At 37.1% G+C, this 25,960-nt stretch overlaps 2 protein-coding genes across 3 annotated transcripts; one reads left to right on the top strand and one right to left on the bottom strand.

The window, feature by feature from the left end:
* The first annotated feature begins 158 nt into the window (after positions 1 to 158).
* Positions 159 to 3,571, top strand: nip7 (NIP7 nucleolar pre-rRNA processing protein). Its single transcript, XM_026913763.3, has 5 exons — positions 159 to 318; positions 1,053 to 1,139; positions 1,227 to 1,365; positions 2,573 to 2,713; positions 2,794 to 3,571. Exons 1-5 carry the CDS (start codon positions 263 to 265, stop codon positions 2,911 to 2,913), a joined length of 543 nt encoding a protein of 180 aa, XP_026769564.1. The 5' UTR covers positions 159 to 262; the 3' UTR covers positions 2,914 to 3,571.
* Positions 3,572 to 6,830: 3,259 nt separating this feature from the next.
* zdhhc7 (zinc finger DHHC-type palmitoyltransferase 7) lies at positions 6,831 to 18,716 on the bottom strand. Of its 2 annotated transcripts, XM_026913761.3 has the most exons (9): positions 18,543 to 18,716; positions 17,591 to 17,664; positions 16,529 to 16,654; positions 15,171 to 15,468; positions 12,185 to 12,309; positions 11,538 to 11,634; positions 11,047 to 11,128; positions 8,648 to 8,778; positions 6,831 to 7,395 (listed from the first exon to the last, which is right to left on the bottom strand). In XM_026913761.3, the coding sequence occupies exons 4-9, from the start codon at positions 15,456 to 15,458 to the stop codon at positions 7,216 to 7,218; spliced, it is 903 nt and encodes a 300-aa protein (XP_026769562.1). In that variant the 5' UTR covers positions 15,459 to 15,468; positions 16,529 to 16,654; positions 17,591 to 17,664; positions 18,543 to 18,716; the 3' UTR covers positions 6,831 to 7,215. The 2 variants fall into 2 exon arrangements, with proteins under 2 accessions (XP_026769562.1, XP_026769561.1); XM_026913760.3 differs by lacking the exon at positions 16,529 to 16,654.
* Positions 18,717 to 25,960: the final 7,244 nt, after the last annotated feature.

Consider the following 25,960-nt stretch of genomic DNA (forward strand, 5'->3'; position numbering starts at 1 on the left):
CAGAAAAATATAAAAAATGACATAAGTCCACAGTTTTTAGAACTTTATTATTTTTTAATGTAAAGAATTTTGAACTATATTCACCACAAATCAAGGCCTTATATCTGTATATTTACATTATATTTACATTTATCTGCGACGTCCTGAGCGCTTATTGCTGACGTCATTGACCTGCGACGTCTAGCTGATTCTCTTTCTGCTTCCACACGTGTGTGATTTTCTCCCTTAGGTTAAAGTTTTATTTATTTACTTTTTTTAAATAATGCGGCCGTTAACGGATGAAGAGACTAAAACAATGTTTGAAAAGCTCTCCAAGTAGTGAGTATATTAAAAATTTTCGATTTAAAACCGACACCACGTTATAGACACCGTGTTGTAGAGCGCTTAAACATTAACTAGCTGGCTAACAGCTAATAGCAGAATATCCAGAAATATTAGTGGGGTCAAAAATGAGGCATACATAGCCTTCAAATCTAATCATAGAGTTTAATCAGAGTTTATTCCAAGACTGAAGAGAAGCCAAGCAGCAAACATTAGACAGAGAATTTATTCTGAGAGAGCAGAGTTGTAGTTCCTTTCTGATCATATGTTGTTATATAGGACAAACAGAACAAAATCATTGGCTAAGCTACCCTAACATGTATTATTCATCATTACATGATTGGTACAGTCTATAGCACCATTACCAATATTCAGAAAATCATCATCATTATACATGAGCAAGAGGATGACCAGGAGGGTGAAGAGCAGAACTGGTTTCAAATCAGAACTGTTTGTATCTTTGCTTATATCTTGTGTCTGAAGAAGATTTATCTGAGGAAGGAGCCATGTATGTATTCTGGAGGCCTTGAGGTTCTCCCCATGCTTGTCATTCTTCCAGGATCATGGACATGAGGTCACATAAATGTGAAGCAGAAAACACATTAATTAATACAAAAATAACAGTTAGTCACAAGCTGAGCCCAAGTACAGATCCATCAATGAGCTAGCTGGTTCTGATCGCGTTATGAGTGATTGTATGATTTATTAATTGTCTAACGTTTTGTTTTCAGCATTGGAGAGAACATTAAGCTTCTTGTGGATAGACCGGATGGGACTTACTGCTTCAGACTACACCACGATCGTGTGTACTACATCAGGTAAACATACAGCTGCCTGATGTTTAAATAACTGGGTCCTACTGTGTTAAAGAACTCAATTTATTCTGTTTCTGTTTGTCAATCAAGTGAAAAGATACTGAAGTTGGCCACGAGTATCTCTCGGGACAAGCTGGTGTCCGTCGGCACGTGTTTCGGGAAGTTCACCAAGACTCATAAGTTTCGGCTGCACATCACAGCTCTGGATTTTCTCGCTCCTTACGCAAAGGTATTAAACATCTGTAAACATCTGGGTTCATTGTACAGCAGCACTGTAAAGCGTATCGTGTTACGCATACTGTATTAATTCAGCAGATGTAAGGGATGCTTTTGTGAAGAATACTCAGATCTAGAATTGGGCGATATGTAAGGGGTGTGCTGTTATAGGAAAATAATCAAAAACGATGTGATGTGATGAAGCAGAGACACTGTTACCACTCCAAAGGTGATTATCTTCTTATAACAGCACAACCCGAAGTCTTTGCTGTTTGCTAATGATTACAATTTTTAGTAATTTTTTTTTATAATTAATTTTAGTTAATGAACTGTCAGACTCCTTATCCGTTTCTGTTTACATTTAATGTTATAGAACATCCACAAAACAAATTTCCTGTTATCACTTACATTATAGCAGCTATAAACAGTCATTCCCTCTTCAGTCTCTCTTTTACCCTCTCTCATGACGTTTATATTGACCTGCCAACCTTTACGCATTTTGCACAGTTGCTCTGCATTTTAACATCAGAGTACACTGCAGTGAGTTATCGCTTACATAACGTTCGACAAGTACATATAGTAAACATCACTTCACTATATTTACTGGGGATGCCATCGAGAAGAGAACAGGCAAAAATTTTGACTGAAAACAAAAATGTCTACAATGAAGTGTCAAATCAAACACTTTACAAACCATTTTAATGGTGATGATCATTCGAAAGCGATTTAAAAATGCTGTTTGCTCTCCTTAGTCGCATTCAAACTAGTTCAGACTACGCGAGTCTGTTGCGGTAAAATCTGGAGTGCGTGTATATACAGGGTTTTACGGTTACCACCACAGTAATCTGTTTCAGTTAAGCTGTAGAAAAGTTTACATGCACACTCTCTTGTTAATTGCTGTAACATCTTCCTACAACAGGAAGAAAGAAAGTGTGCATGGAAAACTTTTCTAGTGTCTGCATCTTTACGCAAACAGACGAAAGTGTGCATGGAAAACTTTTCTAGTGTCTGCATCTTTACGTAGACAAGCGTCCATGCGCCTGTGGGTTACTGGAGATTACTCCAGTTTTAATATCAGTCTCGACGAGAACCTAAAAACATACTTGTACTCGGCCTGGGGAAAAAAATGGCATCAGTGTATCCGTAATGCTGAGTATCACATCATCATGTTTCCCAGCTGTACGTTGAGCCTCACGCTGCTTCACGTGTCTTCTGTACAGTATAAAGTGTGGGTGAAGCCTGGAGCTGAGCAGTCTTTCCTGTACGGCAACCACATCATGAAGTCCGGCCTGGGCAGGATTACAGAAAACACGGCTCAGTACCAAGGAGTGGTGGTTTACTCGATGGCAGACGTACCACTGGTGAGAGCCGTAATGCATCTATATATAATAGATATTTTACACGTAGGAGGATGTATACTGAGTGTTGTGGTGCTCCGCAGGGTTTTGGAGTGGCAGCGAAAACCACACAGGAATGCCGCAAAGTGGATCCCATGGCCATTGTGGTGTTTCACCAGGCTGATGTGGGAGAGTACATCAGAAACGAGGACACACTCACCTAACACACTCCTGCATCTCAGATTGGACTGTTTTTTTTTTTGTTTTTTTTTTAATGGACATTGTGTCTTTTCAGTCATTTGTCAGTGATGATCTTTCAACAGCTCACTGCTGGAGAAAAGTGCAAAGTGACCGACTGGCTCTCGGCTGTACAGACTCCAAATACATACATGTACAAGCTCTCAATTCGGGCCAAAAAAGGGGCCAAAATTGGTTTTCTTCTTTAAATGTGTGGTGGCTTTCAAAAACCCTTCACGTCTTCACATTTGGACATTTTCTGCTTATATACACAGTGCAAACTTTACAGTGAGAACTTTACGCTTTCCTGAACTGTTTCTCTTTTACAAGGAACTCAGTTACAAATAAAGCTGTTCTTTACATTTTAAATGTAAAATGTAAGGTAAAGATTTCATTCCAGTTCAGCGGAAATCAGAATTTCAAATGCAGGAACTTGATCTGTAGTTGAGAAACATATTTCAGTTCAGGAAAACGTGTAGTTTATTCTCAGAACTATATGCAGTTGTATAAAAAATGTAAATGTCACAGTATAAAGGGTTTTCACCAAACACACACATACACTGTATGTGTATGTACAATTTCAGGAAATGTGAAATTGTTTACTCGATCAAGTGATGATAAATAAACAATAATGAATTTGGCTAAGTTGTGCTTAAGAAAATCATTGATTATATGCTGTAATCCCAGGATCCAGGTAACATTATAGCACATTGTCAGTGCATTCAAATTCATCATATCCATCCATCCATCCATCCATCCATCCCTCTATAAAATACACACACACAGTATAGATTGGGGGGAAAAAAAACGTTTAATAGATCTGAACCTAACAACTTTATTATGCAAAAGAGCTTCACATATGAAAGAACAATTATTTAATGGCAATTGAAAAAGAAATCAATAAACATTTACACCGTATATTCTGTAACCTGTATTTGCTTTCCAGTTTCCAGGAATTAAGTCTAAAACATTGTCTTTGACCGTATTATCATCATCATCATAGGACAGAACAGTGATTATACTCATCATGGGGTTTCTAAATTCATCATCAGATGTCTAACAGAAACTGATAAAACTTTAATATTCCTTCTGCATCTAATCAACCCCTTGAATTCTCATTTGTATACTGAAGGTTAATACACATACACACACCTGCGGTGCATGTTTCTCAGAGCTCATCCAGCACACATCTGCGCCAGATGTTTTAGGAAATCGGCAGGATTCTTTCGGAAAGCAGGTCTTATATTAGTGTTAATACGATGGTCCGTTTTTATTCCTTAAAATAAAATATAATAAAAAGCACAATATACATTCTTAAAGACATACATGCTAATAAAAGTCCTTTAACAGTTTTGACTTAACCAAGGATTGCAAACAGGAAGTGGACTCGTTTTTTTCCCACCCAGACAGCATGTTATACATCCTGTATTCCAGCAAACAATCATTTTAAAACATCATCTAGAGCATACAGCTGATAAACGGGATTTCACAAAGCGCTTTCTTTTTAAACTACTGTAAGATGTGTTCAGGTTAAACGGAGTCAAACTTTTAATGTTCCCTCCCTTTTCTTTTTTTATACAGACAGAAAGATTATCCATGAGCGACACGTCAGGTAGACGGCACGAGAGATTTAAAATAGGGACAATAATATGGAACGGCAACAACACTAATGATCTCTGCACAATGTTTCCCAATCCTGCTCCTAGAAATATCCCTGGTTAATATATTCCCAAGTCCTGCTTTATTATTGAGTCATATAAAAGTTACGTGTTGCTTTATAACAAAGACAAATGTGTCATTTTTGGGAAGTTGCTGTAGTACAAGTAGAATAAAGCAATCTGGAATGCAGTTAAGGAAAAATAACTCCATCTTCTGCACCCCAGTACTGATTATGATCCCATAACTGCATGCCTTTATAGTGTTTTATTCCTTTTTAATTTAATCATACAGTGAGTTTAATAAGTCAGAAAAGCAGTTTATTCCTAGTTTATTGTTTTCAACACACATGATCCCTTAAAGTCCTCGCTTATTACTGAGTCATTAATGTGAACGATTCAGTCATTACAGTGAAACTAACTGGAAGTGTATAGTTACGAGAGTGAGGAATGTGCATCTGGAGTTTAAGGCTACAAGCACAGAGAATAACTGTATTTCAGTTAAATGTTACAATTTCTCTCATATTCTTACCAGGAGATTAAGCGAATTAACCACAAGGACATTTTTCCCCCCATAACTGGTTTGTTTTTACCCATCTTTATCAAGGGTGCCAACAATTATGCAGCTGTATAGTCTGTACAGTCTATCAGCAGTTCAACATATTAACCTTTTTTTTTTTTTTTTTTTTTTTTTAAAATGGAGAATGGAGTGTAATTTTGATGCTTTAGCAAGCGCTGGTACTTTTCTATCTGACAGTGAATTGATTCGTGAATCGATTCATTCATTTTCATTGTAGTTGATTCAAAAGTGACTGATTCAAAAGATTCGATACAATGCAACACACTAAATTTCAAATTAATTCAGTGATTCAGGCTTGTGTAAGAAATATTCTAACACAATAAAGATATTATTAAGACACTTATGCTTTTTCTTTATGTATATCAGTGTCCAGGGTGAGCTTGTGAACGCTGCCCAGGTCACTCGTGTAGATAATTCATTCAGTTTTTAGCATTGAACATGGCGTTCATTTTGTTATATTTCTTTCAAGATCAATGCAGTTGCATCAGGAGGAATTGTATCTTGAAAACTTGTAAATAATTCCACTGCTACAACACATTAAAGGTGCATTTTTTGGATAAATATTAGGATAAATATTAGGTTCTTGTGAACGCTGCATAATGGGTTAAATGACTTGGGAGGTAAAGGGTTACGTAACACAATCAGGAGAGTTAATTCTGGACTGGAATTGGGAAATATTGGTCTAGAGAGAGAGAGAGAGAGAGAGAGAGAGAGAGATGAACCCCACATTTCAAGAGTGTCATGTGCAGAATGAATAGAAACCAATACTGTTGAATGTCATGGCACTGAAGAAGCCGACGTCCTGATGGGAGAAGGATGCGTGGGAATGTTTAGATGCTTTTTATACTGCATATATCATGAAGACTGAAACAGAAAGCTTTATGGGTAGCCTGGTATAATTAATAAATCCATTCCCTTTAGCTTTTTTTTTTTTTTTATTTACAATACACTACTTCATAGAGCGGAAACACAGATTTTCAGTCGGTTCTTTACGGCCCACATCGAATCCAATACCATTCAAAATACTCTGCGTCTACTGTATAAAACATCTGCAATAATTAAAGAATTGTCATGATAAAGTCTTAACTGTTGAGGTAAAAGCTCTTGTGAAGACGCAGCCACAGTATTGCTAACATCACGTGATTCCTTAATTCGACCGTTAGCCACCTTATAAAACACACAAGACTACATCCAGCACACGTCTTCAGCTGCTTAGAGAGTTCAGTAAAACGTCGGAGTTTCACGAGGCTCTCGTCTAACGTCTCTTTCTCTGCTGTAACGACTGAACTCGAGTGTGCAAAAAGTCATGCGTTATCTCTACAGCATGTTCTCTAATGGAATCGGTCTACATTCATGCCAAGCAACTGCAGCGTTGATCTTGGATGTAGCATCACGGAAGGTAAACAGTGTAAATGGTTTGTCTAAATATTCAGTGCCATTTAGATGAATGTAAAAAAAAAAAAAAAAAAAAAAGTTATAAATGAGGTTTAACATCATTTCTACTATATTAGGAAGTTAAATAAACTGTTGTTTATGTATCATGATTCTAAATCTAGGAATAATTCGCATTTTAGCATTTTATTAGAGAGTAAATCTTAATGCATAAGAAGGTTCCAGAAGGTTCTTGGCAAATGAGATGTTTCAGTTTGGTAGATTCAGATACTAATGCTGTTCAAATGAACTTTGAGATTGTTCATGTTTTTTTTTTTTTTTCTTCTTAAAGGTCTGTTTTCAACAAAATACAGAAAAAAGAGTCCTTTAAAAACAAAACAAAGCAAAAAAAAATAATAAATCTATTCACGGGAAAAAAAAAATAAAGGTCAGACCCAGCCAAGAGAAGCCAAAGTAAAAATGATCCTTCGGTTGAGGTCCAGTGGTTTTAACAGGTAGTTCATCATATTTAGGCCCTTCTCCTCCACTAGGCCTCAGGATTATTACACTCTCTCTTCCCCGAGTCCCCGTACCTGCGTCATTGTGCCATGTGTCCTCTACGCGTGGGGTCTTAACAGGCACGCTGGTACGCTGACGTGCGGAGAAACGTGAGCTTCCTCGGCTCAGACGGCGAACTCGGAGCCGCCCTTCCGAGCGTGGATCATCAGGAGGCGTCGCAGTCTCAGTCCAGCGAAAGGGTTGAACCACAGGAGAGACGGCGGGCCTCCGAACACAGCCTTCATCCCGTCCCAGCGCACTCGCCGCTCCCACGTCGGCTTCTCGTTCTTCAGCCTCTCGATCTCCTACAGGAGAGAGAAACGGACAGATAATTCAATAACAGATGATTCAACACCAGGAATTAGCTCCGCTCCCTGTCAAACAAACCCGCTGCTTTTTTTTTTTTTCCTTAAAAGGCAATTCAGGAGGCATGTCCCAAACTTACAAATGGGGTTGTGAGAGAAACAAATTAATATTTTACAATTTAATTAATATTTTGACAAATTTATGTAATATTACAAACATCTTTTAAACGTCGCGTACTTTAAAACGTCACCAGGCGCACGCCCTTCATTTGAAATTACGAAACCAACAAAACATTTAGAAAGACTGCAGCATTTATGGATGTTCTGTGGTCAAAATAAAGTAGTGAGACAATCAAAATGGTATTTTTAAAGCACTTTTCCAGGTTTTCTTGCTATTTATTTGGGATTTTGTGAATCTAACAGGTTTTGTTGAACATTTCACTTGATTAAAATGACTTAATAAGAGAAACTCATCTCCTTTTTGTTTTCTTTATTTATTTTACAAGTTAATATTACAAACATCTCTCACATACTTTAAAACATCACCCGGACCTGTATGTAAATTAAACATGAAGGGATAATTTTATTTATTTATTTATTTTATTTTTTTTAACTATACTGATATGCTGCATTAGAGCAGAAGTTCAGCAAATGGACAAAAACCGACAAAATTCTCCATCTGTACTCCTCTGTTAGTTCCTCGACAACATCGAGTGACTCACGGGAGCAACAGAAGTCAAGAAAACGGACGTGATTTACAGACGTGACAGGAAATAATGAGAAGAAACCAAAATTCCCAGGCTTGGGGTCGGACCAAATTCCTAATGTCATCTGGTGTCATCTGGCTAAAAAGTTTCAGAACCTAAACCTCGGATCAGGTGGAAAGTGAAGGACTGATATTTGTGTACATCACTGTACTCTCATTGTCCAACAGCAGGAGTGATTTATTAACACTACTTTATGTTTAAGCACAAAACTGCAGGGTTTACAGATGTTCTGTGGTCAAAATAGAGTAGTGAGACAATCAAAATGACATTTTTAGAGGAGTTTTTCCAGGTGTCCTGCCTTTTATTTGGGGTTCTGGTCTGTTCTTGAACTGTAAATTAAGGAGGGGTGTAAACTTTATGTACTCATCTGAATATTAGTAATGGAAATTGTCTAATTAATATTGGTAATCAGCAGAAGATGTGGTTGTTGTCTGGGTTTAATGAGTGGAAAGTCACCACACCAGCGTCTGGTTTGACTGACTCACCGTCTCGTCGTTGCAGATGGAGTGAATCTGGGTGCCGAACATGACAGCGGTGAAGGTGAGGAAGAGGAGAGCCTCCAGACACAAGAAAATGAGGAGCATGACAGCCACGGGAGGGGAGAAGTCACTACACTCTGTAACATATGCAGTTACACACAAATAACCTCATCTGCTCTTCCTTACCACAATAAAAACGCAAAGGTTGATGTAAAGCTGTCTGGATAAATCTTCAAACCAAAGACAAAGCAAAAAGACATCTTCTGAGAAACAAGGAAATGACTCGACATTTCTATTTAAAAAAAAAAATGTATAATTGTTAATATGGTGAAGTTTTCTATAAGGAGATGTTTATTTATCATTTATGAAATGAGTCTCCAGTGTCAGCGCTTTGCAACAGACAGAGATAAAGCTGTAACTTTACTTTTTCTGACACGGGAATGTTTTCAGTACAAAGGGTTTTACGCTTTGAGGTTTCCCAGTAACATGACAAGATGTATTTTTTGTTATATTAAAAAAAAGAAAAAAAGTGGGGTTGGTGAGGGAATGATAACATGAACTAACTTGTTTCAAAGACTTTACACAACATTAAAAGTAGTTATAAATGGATAAAAAATATGAGATCATTCCATAATAAAATTTTTTTTTAAATCGTTGTGGTGTAAGAGGAATAAAATGCTTCGGGACGTGCTGCTGTAGGAAAATAGTCTTCATGCTGGTAACAGTAAATCCGCTTCACCTCAGGTCACATCACACCACCTTGTCGTTAATTATATTCCTAAAAAATTATATTCCTAAAAAATGGTTTATTCCTTACTAATATAAGTTAAAAATAAGTTGATTGGTCTGGTTTATTTAAGCTGATTTTAGATTTGTAGACATTGTAGATTTTATGAGATTTTAAGCACCTGAATAGGGGTCTAACGATGCAACATGACAGGATGCAAAAATGTGACAATGTGCATCGTGGAAATCAGCATTCTATTAATTATGCATCTAATGCAACTGCACAGTGTGAACACCAGTGGTCCCAATCTGTACAACCCACAGAGTTAAAATATATAGCAAGCACGCTGGTCACATTATTGCATTCTTTCATGGAAAGCCTGTGCCATTACTAGGAATCGTGCACTTGTGAGTGATAGTGTCTGACAGCTCCGAATCACAAAAACAGACACGTTACAGGTTATATGGTTACACAACCACGTTATATAATAGTTAAAAAGAGCTTTATAATAGCGTTCAAATGACACCAGCCCTGCCCCTCTGCGATCTACAGAGCCCAAGAAAGACTACACAGAAGAAGTTGATCATTTTAGCCGACTTTGGAGCTCTATTTCTGGTTAAATTAAATCCGTCCTGGCTAAATCCGTCAAATTTTGTTCATGATATTCTGAGAATCGAATCAAATCGTGAAGCCAGTATTGTGGAATTGTATTGTTACGTATCTACACCCAAAGTAGGAGAGGAATTAGCATGTTAAATAAACGAGAAGGAACAGCTCCCTCTTGTGAGATACCCTAAAGGTAGATTTAATGCTGATGCAAAAGCAAATCAATATAAAACTCGCTGTGGGAGGAACGATACAGCTGCAACTGGCGCACATTCTACCTCCTTCATCAATAAATAATTTGTTACACCTCATTGCACCTCATTGAGACCTGACTTCTCATCAATTACACTTTTCACAACCTTTTTAAAACAACTGAACCATCACATCTCTCTCAGTTTATAGACGTTTTAATACTGCTTTCACAGCCGTGGGTTTTTTTTTCTATAGAGGAATGGCGCTGGCTGGTGCAGTTTTTGTGCTGATGTGGGGAAAAAAGAAAAAAAAAAAAAAAAAAAAGAGGCTCACACAACATGCGCACCGCAACCAACGCAATGACATCTTAGCAAGTGGAAATATCTATCTAATTTATCTAATATTTCCTATTATAAGATTACAACAAACTAAATATAAGATTAATAAACCTATTTCTAGACATTTTGGTTTATTGGTTTATTTAAGACACTTCCACTTGCTAAGCGGTCATTTTTTGCACAGAAGTCTTAGTTAGTATCGGCTAACTAACTAGCCTCGTTAGCTGGCTAGATAAGATTTATTATAATCAGTAATAACGATGAAATAAAGACGAGGACATTGTTTGACTTCACTGTAGCTTTGAAGGTTGAAAAGAGAAGAGAATTTGTGCTGCTTGTACAACACACACTTTGGTTTTTATTAACATTGCAATGTTGGAATATTGGCAATGAAATATTTTCAAATGAATGTAAATCTCCACAAATTTGTTCACTAACAAGACTCATTTTTCACCAGCGCTCACTTGACCCCCAGCTGAGAAAAACCCACCAGAAGACGGCCGCTTCCCTGAGGAAGAATCGTTGATACCCTGATGACTCACCGTTCCACTGGACTTTGACGCAGGTGAAGAAGTGGAAACCACTGAGACAGAGGGCATGCAGAGAGATTGAAGCGATGTACATCTGCAGAGACATGAGAAGGACGCAGTCAAGGAAAAATAAATTCAAAAGATACAATTAAATCAGAAAACGTAAGCCAAGATGAGTTACCTTGATGAAACGATTAAAAAAGTTTTTCCGTGTAGCCTTGGATGTAAAATTTTGTTTCTAGACACTTCGTTTTTTTTTCCTCACTATGGAAAGTGATGTTTTTATGAAACCTTACCTCACTGTTACAGTCTGTCCTAATTTTACAAAGCATTTAGATAACAAAGAGCCCATCAGAGCAATCGCTCACAGCCGCAACACAAACATTCAAATGTCAGTCCTGTTGTGTAACCAGCATTTGCCTAGCATGCGCTGCAGGGGAGGAAGACATCAGCAGCTGGGCATCGCAAAAAGCTAGTTTATCCCTGTCAAACATGCTACTTACAGTGAACAGCACAAAGTATCGCTGGTTGTTTTCTCCAACGCAGTTGTTCACCCAGGGACAGTGATGATCCATTTTCCTGATGCATCTCTTGCAGATGCTGGAACAGATTACAAAAAAAAAAAAAAAAAGAATGCAAACATTTGAGGTCTTTAATAAAATTGTGAAATTATGCACACAGGTTTGGATGCAGATGCAGGTTAGTAATCATCAGAAATGAGTTTCAGACAGGAAGTCGGGTGACGAGAGCAGACAAGGCAGGACAGGAAAGGCTTGGTAACGTCACTGACTGAGCAGGAGAGAGACTTCGCACTGAATGTTGGAACAACGGGGTTATTTAGAGCAACGATTCTCAAACTCTGTACAGACTGATTTCATTTCCGCTATTTAACTGTGTACAATAATATCATGAAATAATATTTACTAAAGCTATAGAGATTTCTTTCCAAGTTGTTTTTGAGTTATTAAAGTTTAGGTCACCAGGCAAACAACCAAATGACTGTAAGAACATGATAATAAATATAATAACTTTGGTAAAGATCAGAAAGTTTTCCACCTGGGGATCGCCACCTAAATCTTGTTTAGCAGATTGATGTTAACTGTACTAAGAAGCTAATCACATGACAACATCCCATCCCATCCCGTCTCACCTGCAGTGATGAGCTCTCTCTGGTTTGATGCTGCAGCATTTAGGGCACTTGTAAATGACTTCCCCCGGTTTCAGCTGTAGACTGTCCATGTATTCCTTAGTGGCATTTCCCTTCGGAACAGCTCCCTAACAGACACAACATTCTCTCAGTGAGGGGGAGAAAAGGACACAAAAAAACATCCACGACCCAAGACTCATTTATTAATATGTGTGGAAAAATACTAAATGTGGGTGTATGATCATTTCCTAAAATAATGCATGAAAAAGAAATCCTTATAGGATGAGGTACAAGAAATATTAACAGAAGGTTAAATAATGAGTCATGATTTTTTGGTTAAACAGCTGATAGCGACTCACACCACACATCACTGAGTAAAAAAAAAAAAAGGAAATAACAATTTTTGAAAATGAGCACTCTGAGTAACACACTCTCTTTATTTTATTTTATTTTTTTGTGGAAAATAGTGACCAGGATTAAACCGATGAGATTTAGTCACAGTCACATTATAATTCTCTTACTGAGGACACAAAAGAGAGTGAACGTTTCACAGCAAAATTATTTTTCATGTGTGACTTCATTTTTGGAAATTTAACATTCAGTACAAACCTTTGGTCTATTGTCTATATAATTTTTTTTTAACATCATGAACATTTGATTCATTCATTTATATTGTTCATCGCTCACGTATGTCACACTGACATTGCTAAAACATAATTATACCCCAGGGCTTTTGAATGCTCAACTCTGATTGGTCAGAGAGTGTTGATTAATTTTCTATAACAGGGACAGGTTTATGTTAACATGCCCGTTCTAAAAAATTATTGAATTGTAGATGCTCCACATAAATGGATTAAAAAAAACTTGTAATTCATTACGTGAAGTTTTGTGTAAAGAGACGTTTATTTAACATTGACGGAAGGAGTCTCCAGTGTCAGCGCTTTGTAACAGTCAGTTACAAATGTCTTCAGGACGGAGGAGTTTACACTTTGCTCCATTTTTCCTGTCTTTATTCCTTACTTAATAAATGACTTATTAATGAATGGAACTTTTATATATAAGAAAATTACTTTTAATGTAAGATCATAGCCATGAAGTTTAGAATCAGATCTGAAATTGATCTGAAACCTTATTTTTTGTAAAATAAATGATGCCCCACGATAATAAAATAGATCTACAGTTTCATTACCTCACATTAAAATGTGGACCAGAGTGTTGTAAATTTTGTTCTATAACAGTGTTGAACATTTTGTTCTATAAATGTACAATAAAGGTTGTCTTTCTATTTTTCTGTGTTTCTCCTCATCATGCTCATCTGTTCAGCTTCATTAAGATCAACTGTGTTCATGTGACTGACCTCAGACAACGTTCCAGGCACACGGTAATACAGGAATGTGTGTTTTCTGAGTGCACCTTTATCACTGTTGCATATAATACACACTTTACTAACATTTAACATCAGAGCTATTACAGTTTTTCTTGCTCTTAGCTGCCAAAGATAACATAATTACTGCATGTGACTCTCCGGGGGATAAAACAACTCATCGTGTGTGTGTGTGTGTGTGTGTCTGTGAGCAAACAGGTGGTGTTATTCTCTGTGTTTTTAATAGCATTTGCCGCTGAATAAACAGTGCAGTTGCTATTAAGCATATCTGATAAACTGTGGTCGCTCTGTGAAACTTGTATTGTATAAATTTAACCCACACTGTCCTTCACTATGCAAAACCTCCCATAACACACAATATTTTACCGTGCTACAGACAACACACAAAAACAGGGGTGAACCCGAGCAGCGCATTTTCCTGATGTGAAAGTTTAGAATTGCAAATGTGCTCGGCCCTGCCTTCTTCTCCTTCAGCTTTACACCAAGTCCAACTTTAAACCTAAAAAAAAAAATCATCAATGTGGAATTTATGTTCACTATTACACCCATTAAAAAGCCCGAATCTGTGAACATGCATATGCTAATATGGATTGAATTGAAGTGTTGTTTATTGGTAACCTGAACATTTCCTAAAGTGCTGAGTCAAAGCAGCCAGAAAGCCTTTAACTGTTTAAAAAAAAAAAACATCTCCAGAAATTTCCAGTTCCTGCTTCCTGCTGAAAGTAGCCACAGCTGCTATGAAAATAGGGTGCTTAAGAGAAGGGTGTGTTTCTTTTTCACTCCTGTAGCCTCTCCTGATTCGAGATAAAGAGAAAGTTACTCAGGCTTGATTAAGTTTAAAGGTTTATTACACCTCATGCAATAGAAGGGGTATTTTATGACAAATACAGTAATATTTAGCTGCTCAGTAGAGGGACTTTCCCTCACAGAAGCCGTTTTTATTAAAGCGATCATTAAATAGTGGTTGACATTATTTACAGGTGTACTTTCTTTGAGTTTTAATTCCACTGACCAGTTAAGAACTCAATCTTAAAGACGTTTTTGCCTCCCGTGAAGCTTCTCAGATGAGTGACTAAACTTCAAGGTTGCACCACAGCTCCACTTAAAATGACTCACGTTGCAAAAGACTCAGAAGTGGGAACTTGGAATTACGTAATACTCCAGCGTGACTACCAACAGGCTACTATACACATGAAGCCAAACCTATTCAAACTGCTGCTCATGCTGCATCACAGGGCAGCGTAACACACTCGGAAGAAAGCGCTATCCGCCCTCTTCCGCATACATGAGCTCACAGACGCACATAATTGGCTAGTTTCGCTGTGATTGACAGGGGAGAGAGAGACATGTTGATAATGGTGATAATGGTGAAGATGTTTTGCCCCTCATGAAGCTCAGTGGTTGATATAAAGTAAATACTACTATAAAGTTATTTAAAGTAGTTAAGTGATATTTTATTTGAAAGGGCGAGCGGCCATGTTGACATGACATCATTTGCTGAACTCCTGCCTGACTTCCAAGTCGAGGGGGGAGTTTTATTCCGAGTTATGAGCTTTAGTCAAACTCAGCATTACTTACTTCTAGACATTTTAAACTGAATCTTACCGGATCTGTCAGCATGGTGCGCATGTGCGACGCTAGTGCCAGTACGGCCAAGAAGTTGAACGCCACGCCGTTGATGAACGAGTACCAAAAGCTTTTGGAGGGCAGAAGCATGACGAAGTTCACCACGAATTCTGCGTACATCACTAGAAACCAGGTCATGGAGGCGCACACCATGCCGCAGCCGTCCTGGATGAACCAGACCCGGCCCACGGTCACCTCCTCCTCCCCGCTGGACAGCAAGGGATGGTGCTGCTCCACATCCCGCAGCCGGTGTCCGGAAGTCTGCATTCTGCTCTACCTGTAGTAGCCATGATAAAAAGGCGATCTTTAGGGAATGCTCGATTCTGATTGGTCAAAGTGTTGATTAATTTTCTAGAACAGCAGTTCTGACAGTAGTTCCAGCTGCTAGGTTTACATCAATGCACCCGGGCTAATAGAGTGTCGTTGCTATAGTAACAGCTAATTCACAGGGACTTGTATGGTGAACGCTTCACATAGATGGCAAATAATGCATGTCATTTAGAACTGGTTAACTGGGAAAAAAATCAGCTCTTTAACCTTTTCAAATAGGTGCATGATTATTAAAAAAAACATCAGGCAGAAGCAGTCACTATTACTACAGGAAAAAAATTCTTTACAAAAAAACATGGGGGCAAAACCAATGACAAGAGGACAAAACCAAAGACAAGAGGACAAAACCAAAGACACAGGGGCAAAACCAATGACAAAAGGGCAAAACCAATGACAAGAGGACAAAACCAAAGACACAAGGGCAAAACCAAAGACAAAAGGGCAAAACCAATGACAAGAGGACAAAACCAAAGACACTGGGGCAAAACCAAAGACAAGAGGGCAAAAAGACACTAAAGAAAATGCCCTAAATGAGTTTTAGAGTCAATAGGAATTCTCTCTCACATGCCCTAAAACACGATCACGTGCTCTGTGATCTTTCACTGAGCTGCAGAAGGAGACTAAAAGATATCAAGCCTTTAAGGGGAAAATGACCAAACTGTGACAATTAATATTCAAGAATGTAAGTTGAAAAAAAAAAAAAACTGCCAGAGAAATTCAGAAAAACTACGAACAGCCACATGCATGAAAAATCTGACTGATTTTCTATTAATATATCTACAACCTTCACTTTTTGAGTATTATGATTCCTTGTAAATAGGGTTGTCATGGTTAGTAATGATGTATGATCAGACAGTTACCTCATCTCATTTCAAAACACAGATTAAAACGCTTTTCCGTTTAATTTATTTTCACCTGATCACATTCCTTTACTTCAGTGAGTCTCATCCCTTTTGTGTCCAGATGTGACGCCCCAAAAATTTCACAACCCATCCCACTGGACTCACCCTAAATCACACTACAACCACCTCCGTTTCTCTGCGCAGGGACACGACTGCACTGAAAACACTTCTGGCTGCGGAATCTGCTGCTGTTGTAAACAGGTTACATTGCTACCTCTGCAACTTCCTACACTGAAAAAAAAAAAAAAGACTTCACTCAAAAGCGAACATCAGTTCCACATCAATGCACTGAGCTGTATTTGAGTCGGGATTGATTTGATCAAGTTTTTTCAAAACTTTATAAATTGATTTCTTCCTGATGATGCCAACATCCGTGTGAGATTTTATAACATAACTGAATCACGTTAATACTATGTGAGTTGATAAAATTTAAGTTGAAAAGAAACATATTTATATGTCAATTCTACATAATATTTATGTATAGCTCAGTAGTTCATCAGGAGGTTGTGAGTTCAAATGTCAGCACTTTCCTTTAACCCTAAACTGGTCAGTTTATTAAATGAGATAAATGATAAAATGTAAAAATAAAAAATAATAATAAATAAATTATATACATAGATATAGACACTGTATATATATAAAAGCTATTTCAGTTCTGTAAGACACTCTGGATGATGATAATAATAATAATAATAATAAACTTTATTTTATATGGCTTCTCTACACACATTACAGGAAAAGAAAACAGAAACAGTACACAGCATAAAACAAAGTATATAAGCATGCATCAAAAACAGTTAATAACAAAATACAATTAAAAATAATAATAACAATAATATTAAGAAGAATAACTGAATTAAATAAAACAAATTCATCAAGTTACAGCTGTCCTAAAGAAATAAGTTTTGAGAGGAGATTTAATTAGATGAAAAGACTCTAAGATCAGATGGTTGCGAGTTCCACGGCTCTGGAGCGTAAGAAGAAAATGCCCTATCACCCATAAACCGTAAACGAGTCTGAGGGACAGCTAACAGAGCAGGAGGATAAGGGCGTCAACGTTATAAAAGAGTTTGAAGTCCAGTGCAAAAGTCTGAAATCTCCCACTAAGAATGATGTCAAGTTCTTTTTTAAAAAAAAAAACAAATTAATAAACAATATTGTGATTACCTCAGAGAGTGGACTTCACATTGACATGATGAGCTGCTGGACAGCAGAGACAAGGCCACATCCACAGGGTTAACCTGCACACACACACACACACACACACACACACCCTTGTGAGGACTTTCCACTGACAATTATTTTTGTTAATAACAAAAAATCCCAGTTTTCCTCTTGGGGACCAACCAGTCCCCACAAGGATAGTAATATCTGACAGGTTTGATATAAATACATCACTCACACGAGACACACACACACACACACACACACACACACACACACACACACACTCTCTCTCACACACACACACACTCACACAGCTCATTCATGAATTTTTATTCCCAACATGCTAGTTTGCCAGCTGTCCATTACAGTAACACTTCGATTACCAAGACTGACGTTTGAATTAGCTAGCTAGCCGGTTTGTTATTTCATTTTAGAAATAAAAAAATAAACAAATAAAACCGCATATTAGCCATCATAACACTACACACTCAATATAAGTAGCTAGAATACCCAGCTAGCTAACCGACCCATTGACAATGCCAACAATGAACCAACCAAACAGCTAATCTTGCTAGCTAATTCCAAATAGTAGTGTACTCCCTACATATGCGCCCTACAGAGGGGTCAAATAAAATGGCTTCCGCGCGCAATGTAGTGCACTTCATAACCGATGCGAAGCCATTTGAGAGTGATCCGAGGACTAAATCACGGTTTATAGACAAACACTACAGTAAAACTGACACCATTAAGTTGATGTTATACAGAGTAACTAATACTAGTAAAATCATCACAGACATAATGATTCGTATCTAGATATTTAATCAGCCGTGGATATACATGATGTTATCTACGAAGCTAGCTATGAAGCTAAATTGCTCTATATGAGCTATCTGTATTGACAGGACACTCGATGCTCTCTGGCAGAAATCTCTCATGTGTATCGTCTGCTTACCGAAATAATTCACCCAACGGCTGTTTTCCAAAATCTGCAAAAGTGGAGTGTACACACCCGATTTCATTATTATATCCAGCCAGGAAAATACGTCCCTCCTGGTCTAAGTGGATATTTTGAAAAGCGAGTGGCACACACTTCCGGGTTCCTCTGCCTGTCTGCTCTTCTTCTTCCTTCAGAAATAGGCTAAACAGCGCGATTCTGCCATCTACTGGCCTTTCAGAGATACAGCACCAGCTGTGACGCTTTACACCAGTCTTTAGTTTCTTTCCATATATTTAATTTGATAAATTATATATTTTTTTTCTTCACTATCAACGAAATCTCGTTTCTAATGCATCTCGCCATACTCTCTAATCTCTAAAATCTCGCGATACTTCAGACATGCCAGACGTTTCATCAGTCAATTCCCATGACTGATCCCACAATTCACGTTTAAAATGAAATTAATATTAATTTAGCAATGCTGTAAATAAAATATGTTGACTTTCTTCATTAGCACATTAAAATAATAAAGTCTAAAACATTTTAAGAAACTGTGTGTAGTTTAGAGTTAAGTTGTGCAGTAGTTGATAGTTTAGTGTTAATTATTATTCCTGGAGCAGCTTGATTAAAGTAAATTTCTATAAAAAAATATAAAAAATTAATCCATGTCTTTACTGGACCTCAACTGTAGGTGCATAATAAGCTCAGGTAGGTGTCTAAGCTCAGAAAGTCAAACACACTTGCCGCACTTTGTGTGTGTGTGTGTGTATGTGTGTGTGTGTGTGTGTGTGTGTTAGAGGACCTACATATACAATTGTTACATAAAAATAAAAACAATGCCTTTTTGTACAGCACTGTAACAATGGGATTAATGACAGGATGTGTGTGTTTGTGTGTGTTTGTGTGTGTGTGTGTGTGTGTGTGTGTGTGTGGCCATTTGGAAGTCAAATGATTTGTTTTGCAAAACAAAACAGTGGCTTGAGGTATCTACTGGAAACATGAGCTCTGTTCAAGAATGTTCCTGAACTGTATTTAAGCACTTGAACTATATATATATATATATATATATATATATATATATATATATATATATATATATATATATTATATATATACATATATATATATATATATATATATATAAATCTAATTTTTCAATTAAAAAAAAAATATATATATATATATATATATATATATATATATATATATTTTAATTGAAAAATTAGATTTACATAAATATAAATTAACAGTAGGTTTGTAGGTATAAAATATTTAAGGATTGGCCTATAAGATGGGAAAATAATTTCTATATGGTTCAATTCAATTATTCAATTAAAATTTTATTGTTTTTCCAAAAGGGGAAATTAGCAAGAGAATAACTTGAAGAATTAACCCATTAAGCACAGACCATCACATAAACAAGAGTACAAAAGTTAACACAAACTACTAAGTACCAGCCCCAGCAGAACCATTTCTTATAGCATCTCACTTGTACTTGTAAATTTTCAACAGAAATAAGAAAGGAGAAATAAAAGACACTTTGAAATGTCTATTTTTGTCAGGTACATGCTCTAAACCTGTGGCTTGATATGGATAGCAAGGGTAAAATTCATAAAGCTGGGTCTAATTTACTCATATTATTTTACATTAGTCAAGCTGAGATAGCATTCTGTGTGACAACGCAAACCGTTAAAATGGGTATAAAATGGGTATAAAATGGGTATAATTAAAACTACAATAAAAAAGGGTTATCATATTATGGCTGCAGCATTATCCTTATACTGAATAACCTCGTCATTAAAATGAAAACAGTTTACAGTCTGGCCACAGACTGCTGGAAATCCCTACTGAAGCGTCCAGCTTGGTGTGACCAGCTTCCAAAGCACAGGCTGAGCTGATCAAACTGGTACACCATAGTGAAAAGGAATCACTACATCATAGACAGGTTGTTTTTGAGAAAATAACACAACAGTGAGTCAATTAGAAAACCTTAAACATTTACTGTTCAATTCAGTCAAGTAATAAGCAAGCTAGACAAGACAGTGTCCTAGTTTGACCAGCTCGGCCTGCATTTTGGCTGCTGGTAGCTGGGCAAGAATTTTTGGAACGGAAGAATGAACGTAAATCAAAGATAAAATACCTTCATTTATATGTATATACACTTATTTTCCACTTGGTGGAGCTACCAAGCTATGACTAACCTGTAAAAACCTGAAAACGGAGAACATGCTGATGAACATGCTAACATGCTGCTTAAGATACTGGCTGTTTTTAAAGCCACAAACATGCACATTTATAGCACACACACACACACACACACCCATTCACACCTATGGATACCAATGTAGAGTCTCCAGTTAGAGTCTTTCAGATATGTTTTTGAAAGAGGCAGGAGGAAACCGGAGCACCCAGAGGAAACCAACACGCACACAGGAAGAACACGTGAAACTCCATGCATACAGTAACTCGAGTTTAGGATTAAATCAGGGACCCTGGAGCCATGAGGTGACAACGCATCACTGTGCTACTCAGTCATGTTTATGTTTAGATATAACACTGAAACATGGGATTACATCCCTTACGTCATTGTACTTACTGATCAAAATATAGCAATGAGTTAAATTTGGGAGCCAAATGATCCGACTCTCTGAAAAGAGCCGGAATTCCCATCACTACTCTCTCTCTCTCTCTCTCTCTCTCTCTCTCTCTGGCATGTGTCTGTGTGAGGTCACCCTGAGGATTTACACATGATAAAACATGCATTAGCAATCCGCTAAAGCAGATTAAAGGCTGAAGAGTCCTTTCTCAGACTGCCACTTTCGATTACTCCAGGATAGAGATTCAATCCGAATGCTAAACTGTTTCCTTAAATATATCATATGGCAGAAATCATGCCAGTATGCACTTTATTGCATAACTGTCACTGCATAAAAGGTTCATGTGCCTCTTTAGAGATTAGCGACAGTGACAGATTGGTGGAGGGAATTGGAGAATTTGTCACTTTTTCCCAAGCAGTGATAATGATGCTGATGCTGCTGCTGATGATGATGATGATGTTCTCATCACTGATTCAGATTTGGCACTTTGTGCAGTCGCAGCTGTCAACATCCATGACATACATTTGGTCTGCTAGATAATAAACTGTTCCTCTGATTTAATGCTCCACTCTTCATAATGTGTTCCTCCAGATAATACACCTTATAAAATCACCCTTTTGTATCACATGATCACCAAGCATCCACTTTTAACCCTCTTACCATGTAATAAACGTGCTTCACGTTTGCTTATGAATAATTTATAAAAGACCTCATGTGGAAAGAAGTCCTCTACCCCATGGTGATAGATCAATATCTCAGCTTGTTACAGTCGCCCATTTTCATTTAATTGCAGCCATAGGAGAAATGTGCACATTTTAAAGCACTGCGAGGGAATGAACATTGTAGCTGGTGTGTAAGTTAAGTAAAATACAGTGACTTTCAGTTAGCAAGAAATTCTTTCAGTGCACAGAATGTAAGTAGAAGAGTGAGGCACTCTTCTAATCCCTTATTACTCATTACTGTACATAATACACAGCCATATAGAGCCATGTACACTTGGTAAGTCTGGTATAATGTCTAAAGGTCGACGCCGCTGCAGAAATCTGTGTACACACACTTACATTTAGACATTTGGTAGTCGATCTTACTGAGAGCTGAAGGCAAAGTAATACTTAGAAACTAATTCTCGCTTTTATTTCTCAGTGGCCTAGGAAACTAAAAAATAATACAATAATACACTAACAGACAATCCATCAGTACAGTCACTTCCATAATTATTGACACCCTGCATAAAAATGAGTGAAAACTAATATATACAGTGCTTTGCATAAGCATTCACTCCCATTTTTTGTAGTTTACAACTAGCAACTGATATGGACTTCATTATGATTTTTTTTTTTTTTTTTTACATTTGATGATTCACTTGATGAAAAATGCAAAACAATTTAAACTGTGCCACAAATGTTAATTAAACAAAAAAGCAAACATTAGGTGGTTGCATATGTATTGGCCCCTCTGGGTCAGCGCTTGGTAGAATCCTCTTTGGCTGTAATTACAGCTGCAAATCTTCCAGGGTATACCTATCAGCTTTGCACATCTGGATCCTGATATATTTGCCCATTCTTCTTGTCAAAATTGCTCAAGATTTCTCAAACTAAACTGAGATGGCCTCCCTTAGGCAGAGTCACAGTTGTGCCATATGCTTTCCATTCTTATATTCTTCACCCTGCGCATTTAGATGCTATTTTTAATTCATCACAGGTTTTCAATATGGTTCAAATCTAGAGACAAAAATGGGTGTTACACAACCCTGGTTTTATGTCCTGCAACCACTTCTGTGTTGATGTGGATGTACATTTGGGGTCAATATTTTATTTAAAGACCCATCTACTGGATGAAACCAGGAGTTGGTCTAAAATTAGCAGAATTCATGATGCCAACAATCTTTACAAGAGCAAGAACCCTGTTTTTTTGATGGTGTGCATGACCAAAAGGTTTGACCACAACACAAAATTCCGATTATTGTATAGTATTTCCAATGATGCTACTCTTTTTATGATAGTAGTTATACATCATACACACACGCACACACACACACACACACACACACACACACTGCCTGGTGTACAATTCTTCTGTGGCTACAGCTTGGATTTTTTTTCAAGCTGAAACATGAAGATATGACAAGCTGCAATTTTTAGCCCATCTACAGTTGCCCTTCTGCTGTCATGTGACCCGTCGGGGATGAAACTGGAAACGGAGAGTTGGATCAAGTGAATGGAGGAGAGAGGACAAGAAGGGAGGAGGACGAGGAGGAGATCCTGGGATTGTGACTGTCACCCTGTGCTCTCCGCTTGCTGTGGGTGAAGATGTGATTGGATTAGCGCTTAAACTGGAAGCGGCAGATGCCGATGCTCCTTTAGGATGATCTGGGTTTAGTAGGTAAAGCTCCCAATCCAGATGAGGAGGTTTATTTAAAAGAAAAGGTACAGAGCTGACTGCGACATCATCCATATCACCAGGTTGTTCTTAAAATACACTTAACAGGTGACTTCTTATAGGGCCTTGTACATGACAGCATTCTACATAATGTACATATATATTTAAAAATGTATAATGTGGGAATAACACATTCATAAGAACTGTATAAATCTTTTATCCGGCAATGCTGGAGGATTGGTGTAGGTGACTTTTGTGTATTATGTGACTTAATCTTTGTATAAAAAACAGAATAGAGAGGAACCTCAATTATCAGTATAGGTGACTGTTTGATTTTTTATTTATATCTTATAACTTGGTTTATAATTAATTAATTAAAGAAGCCCATATGTCAGTTAAATGTATAATTTTTGTGTTCATAAACTAAAGTGGAAATCAACTTTACATTTATAACACTCTTATGATGCACTAATGTCTACTTTCCACAACTTTAGTTATTTAAGAATCCTATATATCAGCCACATTTATAATCTTCATGTTCTCAAACTAAAGCAGAAATCAATTTTGTGTTTCTAAGCAGTGCTTATAAAGCACTAATGTCGACTTTCTACATCTTTACTCATATGAGAAGCTCATACGTCAGCCACATATATAATTGTTAGATCCTCAAACTAATGTGGAAATCAATTTTGTGTTTATAACGCTCTTATTAAGCAGTGTGTTTATAACACCTTATAAGTGTGTTTATAACACCTTTATGTAGCACTAATGTCCACATTCTACAACTTTTCCTATTAAGAAGCCCATATCTCAGTTCAATTTATAATTTTCATTTTCTCAAACTAAAGTGCAAATCAATTTTGCTTTTATTTTGCACTAATGAAGCATGAATATCTACTTTCTATAATGCTATATGTCAGCTGAATAAATAAAAGAGCTTCATCAATGTTATTAAAAACAAAATAATAAACTGGAAGATAAGGATAAAATAATGAGGATAACAATGCTGAGTATGACTTTTCTGTTTTCTGTCTTTTATTTTATGGCAAAACAACATATTTTTGCCACTGCTTTACAAAAGACTTATGCCATGCTTATAAATGTGTAATGAATCCTTCCCAGGGTTCTGCAGTCTTCTCCTTTGCAGTGACTGTGAGAAGCTTGTTGGATTCTGTCTCTGTTATTTCATGTAATCTTGCCATGAACCGCATCGCCTCTCCTGAGTGGTGGGAGGGCATAAATAATTCAGCAGATCAGATCAGGCTTTATCTCTGCTTGTACTTTACTCTTGGCTGGTACATTCAGTAACATCATTTCTCTGGATGCTGCACCTAAATGTCTCTGAAGTTAACATAGTAGAAATGGAGCTACCTTGTAAGCTTTAAAAACAAGTACATAAGAGACCACAAATTAGCAAAATAAGAACCCTTATGAAACACTAATGTCTACTTTCTACAATTTTATTTATTTAGGAAGCCCATATGTCAGTCAAATGAACAATATTTCATGTTTTCAAACTAACGCAAAACTCAGTTTGTACTTCTAACTCTCTTATTCCTTATATGAGCTAAGTGATGCCTGCAATTGGCTAGTGTTGTTCTTATGAACAGAAGAAAGAGGGAGAAAAAGAGGGAAAAAATGCAGCTTGTCATGTTACTGATAATCCACAAAGCGCAAAGCAAAGTCGTGTGTGTAGGAAAAGTTAAAGTTGCAGCATTATCTCTGACTGTTGCAATGTTTGAGTTAAACGCCTTTTCATGGAAAACTTCATCATCTTAACAATTACACTTGTTGTTTGTTAAATTATTCATGTGGAGCATCCTTGTGTATGCCGAAATGTTGACGTATTGGAACGAGTGCATTTATATAAACTGTCAGAGCTGGAATTACTGTCAGAGCTGCTCTTATAGAAAATTAATCAACACATTTTGACCAATTAGAATTGAGAATTCAGCTGCACTGTGGTATAAATTGGGTTACACACCATCTTGAGCAATTTCACTATAATTTATTGTATGTTCACTAAAGCACTTGAAATGATAAAATTCCTTCCTTGGTGTGACAACAACAAGACCTATTGTCTTTGCTGCCTTCAATAGAAAACAATGGTTACATCTGAATCTATGAATGTGTCTCAGTAGTTGTGTTTGAATAAATACACCTGCAGATTTCCCTGGTGGGTATAGAAACTATTCTTACATAGGAAGAAGAGCTATTTCCATTAAAAGTGGCATTAGAGGGCATTACAGTGCTAATCCCAGGTCACTTAGAAACCTGTTAATCTAGCTAACGACATCTGAAGTTCAACCTGAGGACAGGACGAGTGGTATCTTCATTCCAGTGACTTCATACTTCATTAGCTCGATGCATGTGATTTCCATTTCACATTTAGATGACGAGGTTTGTGTACAGATGCCAGAGCAAACATCTGAACCGTTCATTAATATGGCAGCATGA

Source organism: Pangasianodon hypophthalmus, chromosome 6 (genome assembly GCF_027358585.1).
Source record: "Pangasianodon hypophthalmus isolate fPanHyp1 chromosome 6, fPanHyp1.pri, whole genome shotgun sequence".
Lineage (NCBI taxonomy): Eukaryota > Metazoa > Chordata > Actinopteri > Siluriformes > Pangasiidae > Pangasianodon > Pangasianodon hypophthalmus.